We start from the raw sequence: 12,209 nt of genomic DNA on the forward strand, positions 1-12,209 counted from the left end.
GAGTACAGGCTGCTGGACTAGATGGGCCTTTGATCTGATGTAGTAGGACTCTGATGTTCTTAGATAATCTGAAATACAAAAAATAAACAGAAAAGAGCCTTATGAAACTGAAGCCTACCAACACTTGAAGCCCAATAGGCGTTCAGGAAGGATTATCTGCTAAAGGAGCACGACTTGTCACAAACCATAGTAGCACGTGAACGTTGTGGACAGATATGTCACTGCAAATATTTAGGATTGGTGAGTTGCGTTTTGCCAGAGTTTAATCAAGAAACAGTCAGAGCTAGTGGCCTGGAGGGATGCAGGCAGTTCCACAGAAAGTCAAGCTGGGGGAAGCAATCAAAGCGAGGGCTCAGGCAGCAGTCAGTAGCTTTTAAGGGCCAGATGACTGACTTATTATATCTGGGCTGTGCTGGCAGCTGCATCATCATCATCATCATCACCATCAGCATCATTATTAATATTTCTTACCTGCCCTTCACCATAAAGTCCTACGGCAAGTTACAGCAATTTAAAAATACAATATTAAAAACAGTTTATAACCAATTACAGTTATGAGACTAGACTGGGAACTAAAATACTGTATGTTTATCTATACTATATCTCCAGGTATCTCTATATATCCTGGGTGTCAAATACTAGGGTAAGGGTGTGTATCTTCAGCACCTTTGGTACCACTTTCTGGCCATCTCCTGTGGTGATCCGCTTGTGCACTACCATAGTGGCATTGGACCTGCCACCAGAGCCCTTGGTTTGCAGCCTTTATGTGTTATATCAGAAGTGGGGAGGTTCCCGCAGCCACCCCCCGCCCCCGTTGAGGACATCATCGGTGGTGGGGGACCTGTATATCAGCAGTGGCTAGGGGCCAAAGTGGGTAGGTCAACCCTTCTCTCTTCCCTTCTTTCTCCCCATCCATTTTTCTTTCTTTGCCGCTCTCCTTTTAGACCTGATACCTGGTGATTTTCTCCCTGGACACACCCATAATATGCAATTCCAGCACCTGTGGAAATGGGCAAAGTGCTATTGAGGTTTTTTTGTGCTCCTGTGCCTTTGATTAAAATGCTGTATACACTTGCCTATGAGTAAGCCCCATTGAACTGGGTGGACTTACTTCTGAGTAGAACTTTAGAGAACTGCGCTGTGGAAATCTCTTTGATGATGTGGACACGGTGCTGGGAGAAGAACTAACCTGAGCCACTCCCGTTTGGCACACTTCAGCCATGCCTTTTGCTAATTGTTTCCTATGCATGCGAGAGCCATGGATTCTCAAGCATGTCTTTGTGGTGTGTTGGCTGCCTGGTGTCCTGTTCCAAAGGGAAAAGGTGATGAGTCAGGGAAAGGGCAGGGCAACTCTTGGCCTGTGAAACAGGATGCCAGGGCCAAAGCACTGGGTTTCTTTCCTAAATCCATCCCTTCTCTTAGTCCTTGTCCATTCCAACAACCCCACTTTCCCTATAAGTATAGTGGCTCATTTCCCTTCTCAACAATTTCTCTTCTGACTTGCCTTGTCACCACACTCTGGCATAAGAATCCTCCTAAACACACCATTTGGGATGGAATTCATATGCTCCAGCTGCCCCTATGCAGCAGGGACAGCCATCAGGGCCGGCTCTACCATTAAGCAGAGTGAGGAAGCCACTTCAGGTGGCAGATTCTGGTGTACGTGGGTTGTTGGTGGCAGCATCTCTCTCAGCTGCTCCTTCTGCTCTCAGGGACAGAGCTGTGTGTGCCCCCCCACCCCGGTGTTCCCTAAGCTAGCCAGCTGCCTTCTTTCTTCCTTTTGAAACAATTTATTTATCAATACATTACACAAACATACAGAAATGAATACAATACAAAAAGTATGATTTTTAAAAAGGAAGTAGGAGCGGAGGACGGGTATAGAGAAAACTCGTAAGAACAGTATTTAAAACCAGTCGTTCTAGAAAAACTGTTACGAAATTCATCCCCATTCTTCCGTCTCCATATTAAAGAGAAGGCTACATTTCAGGGGGAAGGCAGCCCACAACGATCAAATGAGGAAAGCAAAACCAGAACCTGAATTCTTTTGAGACGCAGACTTTTGACCTGTTGCTCAAGCAATGGCACACATTCCAAGCTGCCTATGCATTTTGCAGCATTGTATAATGGTCATGGGTTGAAAATATCCTCCAGCTATTTGCAAGTTTAAACAGAGTAATTGGCAGCTTGTGTCAGTTTTACTGTGGCTATTAAATTGCTTGTTGCTCTTCCACCACCATTTTATCTAATCTTTTAATCCTTGCCCTTTTGTTTCCAGGAGTATCCTGTACAAGGCAACACTATAGATATAATTGTATGTGGTAGTGATAATGTTTCCTCTATTTGAGATGGAAAGGGGTACAGTTATGCCATTGTCAGAAGTACTGGCTTTTAAACATTTGTGCGTTTGTTTATTTCAAAATATATCTTCCCTGCATTTCTGTGCAAAGCCCATCTGAAATGGTTTACAGCAATAGAAGAACTATATCATTTAAATACAAAATAATAAAACCCATCGTGTTCATTAGGTTTGACTGGCTCATGGTTTTCTGTGTATATATGCATGTGTGCTATGATATTTGTGCTTCTGGAAGTGAAAAATCCCCCTTTGCTCTGCTGTCACTTGTCCTTGTCTTGTTTCCTTTGCCACAGCTCAGAATGGAAACACACAGGAAAACAAAACAGAAATACACTGTATTTGGGGTAGAATGTTTTCAGATCTGCAGACAGACTTTTCTTTTCTGGGGCTTTCTGCATCTTGCCGCATTGGCTATGCAGTGGGTTTTTGAAGCAGAATGGATCTCATATTCTCACAAGGATATGCAACAAACCTAGCGTGAATCCTCAGGTGTTTATACTTTGCCATCCTGGGATTCAGCAAATTTGACCCTGAATTCAATGCCAGCAGGGTATGTGCCACTCCAGGGCTGTTTCTTCTCTTGACGTCATAGGATTTCAACAGGAGCAGCTTAAGGTTACTGCAAGGAAACCACTGCAAATAATAACATCGACTGGTCCAAACACTCAGAAAAATCACACTCTTCTTTTGAAAACTGCTGGAGCTGACGCACCTTTGGTGCAGAGTTCCAGCTTTCAGGAAAATTCACTCTCAATGAATTTCTATTAACTGCTCAGACAGTGGTTCAGCACTTTTGATATTCTGTGATATAATTATTTACAGCACAAGATTAAAATGCTATCAGCTGCTGGCCTTTGGCACATGTTATCACATCCTTGTGGGTCTTGGAGCTTTTTTGGTCCTAGGACTGTGTAGGGACTTACTGGGCAATTTCTAGAAATAGAACTCCCCCATTTCAGGTTCAGTTTTTGAGACAAAAACACATGGGCCTAGATTCAACAAAACAGTTGTATCAGCAATGAGTCTGGCTAGTGCAATGTGGCTTCCCCTCATCTTCTCTCCCCATGTGCCCATGCACCCCCCCCAATCAACCCCAGAGGGTTGGGAGAATCCCTAGAACAGCACATGGGAGCAGGAGAGCAAAAAATGGTTGTACTGGCAGAACAATAATAATAATGTGAAATTGAATTCCTTCCATGGTTTTGTCAAAAAAGAAGAGACAATCTGTTCGCCAAGCAGCAGACATAGCTCTAGTGGTGACCTGCACCAGACTACTTATGAAACCTCCAAATTAAACTAGACTAAATTGAACGAAGTATATAATTCTGAGGCATGGATTTCTTTCCTGCCCTGGTTTGGACCGTGGCATTTCGCTGACTGTATTCCTCTGATCCGCCTTAAGTCTCTTTTGTGGATTGGCCTTCAAAGATTACTGATGATATTTCACTTCATAGTGAAACTGCCCTGATATTCCTTTTTAAACGCCGTCCCCCCCCCCCCCCGGACCCATTCAAATGTCAGTTAAGGCTTTCCTGTGTGCCTCTGTTTGATTGCAAATGACACACATCCATGCAAATGGCTGCTGGAGATTTACTGAATCTGTACCAGAGAAGCAGACTTCTTAAATGGCATTTGCACACCTCTTCGGAAACAGGTTTTAAGCTGCACATGTTCAAAAAGTCATGTTGGCGGCAGCCCTTAGAATCCAGCTAAAATCACATAGTTCAGCTATGAAGTGTCTGGACTTGGCTGGGCCAACAGAAATGTCTGATCACAGCTTGGCAGTTCCTGCTCCCCGCCCCTTTCCATGCTTTCCCCTGAGGCTCTTTTAGCAAGGCAGATCCCCATGTTTGGACACGTTAGGGAGGGGGAAAACGAAGGCGTTCAAATCTTGTACTTTGTCAGAGAGATGACAATAAATGCTTTAAGATTTATTTTATTTTTTAAACACACTGTGGGTGGCTGGCTGGGTGTAACAGACAACATAATTGCACATAATCCCTGCCCATTGAGGACACAGCAGCAGGATAGCTGATTCCATTCATATCCTCCGGTCAGAAGCAGCTTGGTGTCCAGCAGGATCAGCACGAAGCAGAGCCAATCCAGTAATGGATTCACACCTCTGCTCTAACTCTAGTGTTCAGTCCCCAGGGAGACTTCCAGCTAAGTCACTGAACTGCTGGTGCAGTTTAACCTTGACACGACTCACTTGCAAGCACATGCATATTCCTTTAGTGATAATGGCAGAGGCAAGGAGTCGGGGGGGGGGGGGGGACAACGACCCTGCACTAAATGATGTGCCATGCATTGTCTACACTGACTGCCAGTAGCTCCCCAGGGTTTGAGTTGGGTTCTCTACCAGTCCTACCTGGAGATGCCAGGGATTGAACCAGAGACCTTCTGCACACAAAGCAGATGCTCTACCACTCAGCTACATCCATTCCTTTTGCTGTATCCCTGATGACGCCAGTGCATTGCTGTACCCTCAAGCTCCATTTATTCTCTGGGTTAACCCTTCTTTATTTAAGTGATGGTCTTTGGTGAGGGTGCAGGGTTGATTTCCAGGTAGGAATTTTGAAACTTTTTGATGCAGCCCTTACTCTTGTCTGGCCTTCCTCAGAAGTCAAAGCGACAATAGCAACGATATATGGGCTCCCAACTTGTTACCTGGAGAAGAAAATGTATGAAAAACAAGAAATTGTACCATTAATCTCCAGCACAGGCAATTGATGACCATTGGGGCACATCAGTTCTTGTACTGAGAGACAGTAAGGACCCACAGCCCCTTCACACACTTGTTCAGTACATGAGAGGTTGTTTTGTGTGAAGCGCCCTCTAGTTTTCTATGTACAAGCATTTGTGTGTGAGGTGGGTCTGTGAATATGGAAATCTGGACATTTGTCCATCTATGAGCACCTACCAGCAGTAGAACAGTACAGACCAGGCAGAGGTTGACCACTCAGTCTGCTGTTTGTGAGAAGCTGGTCCTAATTCATGAGGAGGAGACACGACCTGCTAAAGTGGGGGGTTTCCAATATGATGCTCTCTAGATGCTATTGGATTGCAACTCCCAGCATTCATGATGGTTAGCCATGCTGTGTGGGGACAATGAGAGTTGGGAGTCCAGCAAAACTGGGGGAGGGGGAAAGGGGGTCACCACATGCATTAACCCTGTGCTAAGGAATTCCCCTGGCATGGGAGGTGAGGTGTGCTTGGTGTGGGACTTGCCAATAGCAGAAGCAGCCGTGTGGGATGAGACAACAAAAAATGGCTTCCTTCCAGAACTGGTGAGAATAATGTTTTGCGCCTGCTTATTCATCACTCTCTGATGAATAACTGACAGCAGGTTTGCCAGCAACTTGGGACGGGATCCAAGAATGGAAATTATTTTCTTCTAGTGTCTGAAGTTTCTGTGGTGCTATTTTAGGAGCAATTAAGAGCCATCAAGGACTTTGGTTCTATCCACCTGGGACTGTCTTTCTAACAAACAATTGAAATCACTGCTAGGCCAATTTTCAAAGCAATTTTCACATGTTTTGCCAGGGTGGGGCAAAAATATCACTCAAGGATTGGATTAATCTTAAAGCAGGGGAATTTAAAGAACTTTCTAGGGTAGATCTACCTTTAAATACAAGGTTGCTAGTTCCCCCTTTTAAAAAATGGTCACAGTGCAACTCTTCCCCCTGCCCCCAATGGCCCTGAGAATGGGCCTCACACATTGCAAGGCTGATTTTAATTCTTTCCCAATCCTCCTTTATTTTGATAATGCATTTTGTGCAGGGTCAAATGTGAAGAAGAATTATTTTTACCGCTTAATAGAACTTTTCCATCCTTGCGTAAAAGCTGTACATGCCATTACATTTGCAGGAATTGCTATTGCTTCCTAAAAGATGTATGAGAATCTCTTTTCCTAGCGTTTGAGAGCTACAGGAGAGATGGCGATAATGAAAAACTGCCCTCTTTTTCTAGCATCTAAAAGCTGTAGAAGGATTTGCATTATCACATAGCTCTTAGACACTAGCAGTGACACAAGGGAAGGTGGACTCCCACAGCTACGAGTCTTGTCTTTTCCAGACTTCTCAGATATGTAACATTTACATCGTATTTAACCTGAAAGTTAACGTTAGTAGAAAGAGAATAATTTGGTGAGCAGCAGCTCTTAATAATCAGTGGTGAGCGTTAGAAGAATGTAATGCTTTCAGGCTTCCCACAGGCAATTGGTTGGCCACTGTGAGAACAGGATGCGCTAGATGGGCCACGGGCCTGATCTAACAGGCTCATCTTATGTTCTTATGAATTGTGGTTTTAGCATGCTAACGGTTGCTAACTGTTATGTACTGAAGTTCTCACCCTGGGCCAGCAGGAGGATACTGTAGATAGTTTTCACTCAGGTCCACATATGCAAATAAGGGATCGAAAGTGACGTTCAGTGATTGGATAGTTACAGAAAATGGTTACTGTTGTGTTCTAGTGGAGCTCTATATAAGCAGGCGGGCTGAACCCTTCAGTTCTGTTCTGTTCTGGCCTGTGAATAAACAAGAGCTGTTTGAAGAATCGCTGTGTCGTGTGATATGTTCATCCACAACTTAACACTAACTTCTTCTCGTTACAGATTGCCTCTTTAGAGTATGTCCCATGAACCGCTACTCCGCCCAGAAACAATACTGGAAAGCCAAACAAACCAAACAAGACAAGGACAAAATAGCCGATGTGGTACTGCTGCAGAAACTTCAGGTATGATAAGCTCCAAAAAACGTAGTAACCACATTTCTTTCTGATCTGGCAAGGCTGGAGGACTTTTCCATTGCTTCCTGCTTGAGACCTTGCTGTATTGTCTACCCTCAGCATCACCCTTGCTGGGCAGGAAGTGCAGTGGTGGCTGCTGCCCCCCCTGGAATTGGTAGGGTGGAAGGCAGGCAGACCAACAGTAGGGGGTGCCAGAACCAATGACAGACAGAGCCAACTCAAGAGGGGACCCTCTTGGTTTTTCTGCCACCCTCAGAAGCTCAGCGGTAAGGGATTCTCTGTGGCAAAGCCCAAGTTGTGGAATTCCCTTGCCGCAGAGGTTCATTTAGCAACTTTTATCATATCCTGGTCTCTCTCTCTCTCTCTTTGTGTGTGTGTGTGTGTGTGTGTGTGTGTGTGTGTGTGTGTGTACATATATATATATATGAGATACACTCTATTCTTGTGATAGTAAATTGTTTTTAATATTGTGTTTTTAAATTGCTATAACCCACCCTGGGAAGAAAAAAATAATAATAGTAAAAATAATAGTAGTAGCAATCCTCCAAATTTATCTTCACTGCTTTATGACATAAAAACTTTCTTTAAAAAAGAAAGAAAGCTGAGGTTCTCAGGATGCTGAATTCTGTGCTCAGAACCATTCCTGCATGTGTGCATTGTGCAGCTGGGAAATGCACACTGGCCTGACTATAGAAGGGCTTGTATTTGCACTGCCTTATTTTACCCCCCCCCCCCGTATAATGAGACCCAGCTGTTCTTCTGGTTCCCTGGATCACATCCAGTGCCTCCCCCCCCCCCGCACCTTGTGTAATGAGATTCTAAGAGTGATTCACACCATCAACAATTGTGGTTAGCCTACATGGAGACAAATGAGTAAATTAATATTTGAAATATAATGGAAGTAGATTTTCTGTGCAAGGAGAGGCATAGCTTGGCTCCATTGTTCCTCACCTCTCCCAGCTGAGGCATTTATGTAACGCATTGATATGCTGCCGCTCAGCCACAATTTCTGAGGAGTGTCCCCAGCAAAACAATAAATAAAAAGAGCAAAGCAAAAATGCAAGTCCAACACCCAAACAAAATAACCCACAACAGAAAAAAAGATTTAAAACAGAGGCAGAAAAACCAGCTCCAACATTCCTGATTCTTCAAAAGTGCTTGTGTGTTTTGAGGCTACAATGCAGCCTTGTTGCAGACAACTTTTAAAAAATGAGGCCTGTTTTCATTTTTCAAGGACATCCTTTGCCCCCCTCCCCCACTGACCAGGTTAGGCTTATAACTGTATTTCAATCAGAGGAAATGATTTTCTAAAATAGAAACAGAAAGAACGGAAATCCAGTCTCACTTTTTTTTTTAGAACAATCTGAATTTTGCTGGGGCAATTCTCCCAAATATTTGAAGTTGAATGGCACCATCAGAGCCAGCCTTGCAGCAAAGTTTTGCACGTGTGTACTCGGTATCAAGTCTCAGTGAGTTCAGTACACAAATCCCATTAAACTGTGTATTGGGTTGCAGTCTAAATTCATTTTGGTGGCTTTGGTGAAATAGTAACCCATCTTTAAGCATCCTGATTGACTCTGTTATGCTCCATTAGGGTGACCAAAATGAATTCCTGTACTCCTTCCCATGTTGAGCCTAGGTGAGACCCTGCGTTCTGAGCCCTTGTTATCTGATGTTCAGGCAGGAACAGCAACATCCTTTAGAGCTTCCCCCTTCTGATTTTGGGCCTTTCATATGGAACACCTTAGCTGACCAACTCCCTTCTAAGCCTTAGAAGACTGGTTTTTTGTTTTAAATTATTATTTATGAAGGCTCTTTGAATTGTTTGGCTGGTGCGGTTGGTGGAATAGAGATAGAGGCTGCTTTTATTCAGTCCTTGGCTATTTCCTGATCCCTGCTGGTTATGCCATTGTTTGCTAATTTATTTATTTTGGAAAATATTTATATCCTGCTCTCTGTCCAACCATTTCAAGGCGAGGTATACAACAATTACTAAAACAACAAATACAGCTACAAGTCAGGAGCAGATAAAATACTAAAGTAACAAATAATCTTAACATGCAATACCGGTCATTGCAAAATTAAGACGAGAGATTAACAAACAATTAAATGGCACTGTAATTTTTTATTGTGGGCGCAGGTTTTTCAGTGGGTGAGGTTTTTTAGAAATAACATTGATTCATATCAAAAGTAAATAAATGCACAAAATCCTCCTCCTTTACCATGTGGTTTGCAGGCTTCCACATGGGAAGATCTGTTCCCATGTGGGCTGCGGGTTCCCCTATGCACTGTGCTTGCTCAGATCAAGCTCCATTCCTAGCCTAGCCTGCTGAAAATGGGATCCCTTACCTGCTTACTTGTTGATTTGTGATTCCTTGCCACAAAGGTTATTCCTCCAGCTGTGCTCTGTCTAAGAACCAGTAAAGTTATTTAAGGTGGGTCCACCACTTACATGATCGTAACCTTAGGCGCATGCCCAATGAATGGATGATTGATTGATTGATTAATTGAATGAATGAATGAATGGAGAGTGGGGAAACTGTGCCACTGAAAGAGCTTTTTGAGTCTTCTGCTTTGCTGACCCAACTCTGGGAAGGGCTCTCAAGGGGTCTAGGAACCATGGCAAAGCAGAGTTCCCATATGTCCAACCCTTGGAGCTGATGTAAAAGGACACCATGACCCATGGTAACAAGATCTGCCAGGTTGAGGAACCAGGTCACACTCCCCCCACCTTGCTTCCAGCAAAGGTAATCAAGCAGGGAAACCAAAGCTGTTCCAAACTGTGTACACATTTTAAGCTTAAAATGCAGCTAAGGTCATTCTTATTCTCAATTTGGATTGAAGCTAGCTCAGGGAAAAACTCATCAAAACACAGTAATTCCTAAGAAACAACAGGACAGATCTAGATTGTAGCTAATATTGTATGTACACCACTTCCCAGACTGCATTGGATGCAGAGTAAAATTCTGGCACAAATTCAATCTGGACACAGAATTCAGGCTGGAAGCCAGATTGAAATGGAGCTGCAAATAGCCCTATTGGTTCAAAAATATAATTGTGTCTTTTTAAAAGCTCCACCCTAGGCAGATGCTAAGGGCTGGCTTCCAATAATGCTAGCCAGGGGCTCCTGTTGTTTTTTTGTTTGGAGTGGAGATGGGTGGATAGGTTCAATTTGCACCTGTGCTGTGGCACTTCATTGTTCCTGGTGAGCCATAGTTTGCTTTAACTCTGGCTTCTGTTACATGCAAACTAGGCTGTACTATACTTGCTCCAGTCATGGTTTGGAGAAAGAAGCTGCAGGTCACTGAGTTCTCTCTGCAAACAGTGGAAATAATCTGTCACATTTTTAGTTTAGTTTAGACTACAAGACGTGCTTCCAAATATTTTTTTACAGCTGTTAAGGCTAAAAACTTGCATTCAAAAAGCAAGCAAACTAAAAAGAATGGAGATGCCTCTTTCTCCTCTCTCCTCTCCTCTTTCATTAGGTTTCCCCTTTTCTTGTCTTTTCTTCTTTCTTCCTTTGTTCTATTTTAGACCAAGTAGCTGGTTTATATTAGTATATTATAAAAAGATACTTTGTAATTGTTATGTATTTTTGTATATCTCCGAATAAGTATCCACAAATATTTTTTTTTAAAAAAAGCAAGTGAGCAAGCAGTGTCAAAAAACTGAATTTTGCATCTAGTATCTAATTCTACCCTTATGTGGAATTGGGAATATGCACAGCCCTGAATGCAGACCATTGTGCCAGTTTAACCTTTATGGGCTACAGGAAGAGCAAGGACTTCACTGAAGCACAGAGAGAATTTCAAATGGTGCCTTCATTTGCTGCTGTTTCTGATTTCTTCCTAGGATCAGAAGGTTCAATCAGGCACACTTTTCCTTGCCTTGCATACCTAGATCCGTTTCACTATCTGCTCCATCCCATACTTCCTGTACTCTGACCCAGCCCAGGAGCCTCAGGGGTTATTTGCTTATTTTTCTTTCAGTTCCTTTTGCTGCCGGTATTTCTCCTGAGCAGCAGGCTTGTCCCAAACTGTGCGTGCTCTGCTTTCCTCCCCTTTGCTACCAGACTGGAAACCGAGTCAACTATTAATCCTGTGTTTTGGAGAGATTAGGGTTTAATTAAATAAAAAGTGCAGCAGCGTTTCTGAGGGCTTTGGATTGCCAGTGAAGCATCCGAGAAGAGCCAGCCTCTGCCAAGGTGGATTTGTGGTCAGGGCACCACCTACTTGGAAGATGGTTTTATTCCATGGCTTGAAGTGGCTGACTCATGGCTAATGGCTGTTCTCTTGCACCGCACAAGCAATTCTCTTTCCTGCAGGGCAACCTCAGAAATCCACCCTCACCGCTCCTTTATTAGATACTCATCTGACCAGCAATGTCCTTACAGTTATATCCCCAATCATCCTGAAGTGAACTGAGAAGTAGCAAAGAGCTTAACAGGCTGAAGGGAAGTTTCCTTGAACATTTCCCCTGAGCTGATTTCATTTCAACAGTTCAGTTGTATGCAAAGTGGCAGGAACCTAGCACATGGGATGAAGAGTGCAGTTGTTATGGATATCAGAGCTGGTGTGAAGGGTTGACATGGACGTGCATCTTCCAGAGGCCTACATCCCAGTGGGGGTCCCACTGACAAGAGACCCCTGGTCCTGCTCTTCCTCTTCATCACTGCAGGCTGCCTGCTTGTTCATCTGCCTCTTGCTCTGGCCTCTTGCTCTGACTCTTCGATTTGAAGTATTCCCTTCCTTTTTTTGTCATTCCTGGTTTGGATTCATTCTGCTATGGTCTGTGTTTCCGTACAGCATGCTGCACAGATGGAGCAGAAGCAGAACGAAACTGAGAATAAGAAGGTGCATGGGGACGTGGTGAAGTATGGAAGCGTCATACAGGTAGGGAAGGTTGTCTTTCTCCTCCACTTCTGAGCACTGGAAAAGGTGAAGGAAAGGCAACCCAAAGCTGTTGGGAGTGGGGTGGACAGAGCAACTGGCCTACGAGGAAAAGAAAGGTTTAGAGAAAAACGGTGATTGAGGAGGGATGTGGAAAAGCATGTATGGTGTGGGGAAATGTGGACAGAGAGAGGTTTTTCTCTCAGTCTCATAAT

The 12,209-nt window shown here is 43.7% G+C and overlaps 1 protein-coding gene across 2 annotated transcripts in view; it reads left to right on the forward strand.

Annotated features, from left to right (window-relative positions):
- ITPR3 (inositol 1,4,5-trisphosphate receptor type 3) overlaps window positions 1-12,209 on the forward strand; it is a 97,943-nt gene that overhangs the window by 30,284 nt on the left and 55,450 nt on the right. For both annotated transcript variants that reach the window (XR_014549503.1, XM_083620003.1), the window contains exons 3-4: window positions 6,972-7,093; window positions 11,911-11,997. Coding sequence is in view for 1 of the 2 variants with exons in the window: in XM_083620003.1 (XP_083476129.1) it covers window positions 6,972-7,093; window positions 11,911-11,997 (209 nt within the window). In the remaining variant the exon portion in view is untranslated. The remainder of the gene's footprint in view (window positions 1-6,971; window positions 7,094-11,910; window positions 11,998-12,209) is intronic.

This window comes from Podarcis filfolensis (assembly GCF_964270895.1).
Source record: "Podarcis filfolensis genome assembly, chromosome: 6".
In the NCBI taxonomy this organism is placed as follows: domain Eukaryota; kingdom Metazoa; phylum Chordata; class Lepidosauria; order Squamata; family Lacertidae; genus Podarcis; species Podarcis filfolensis.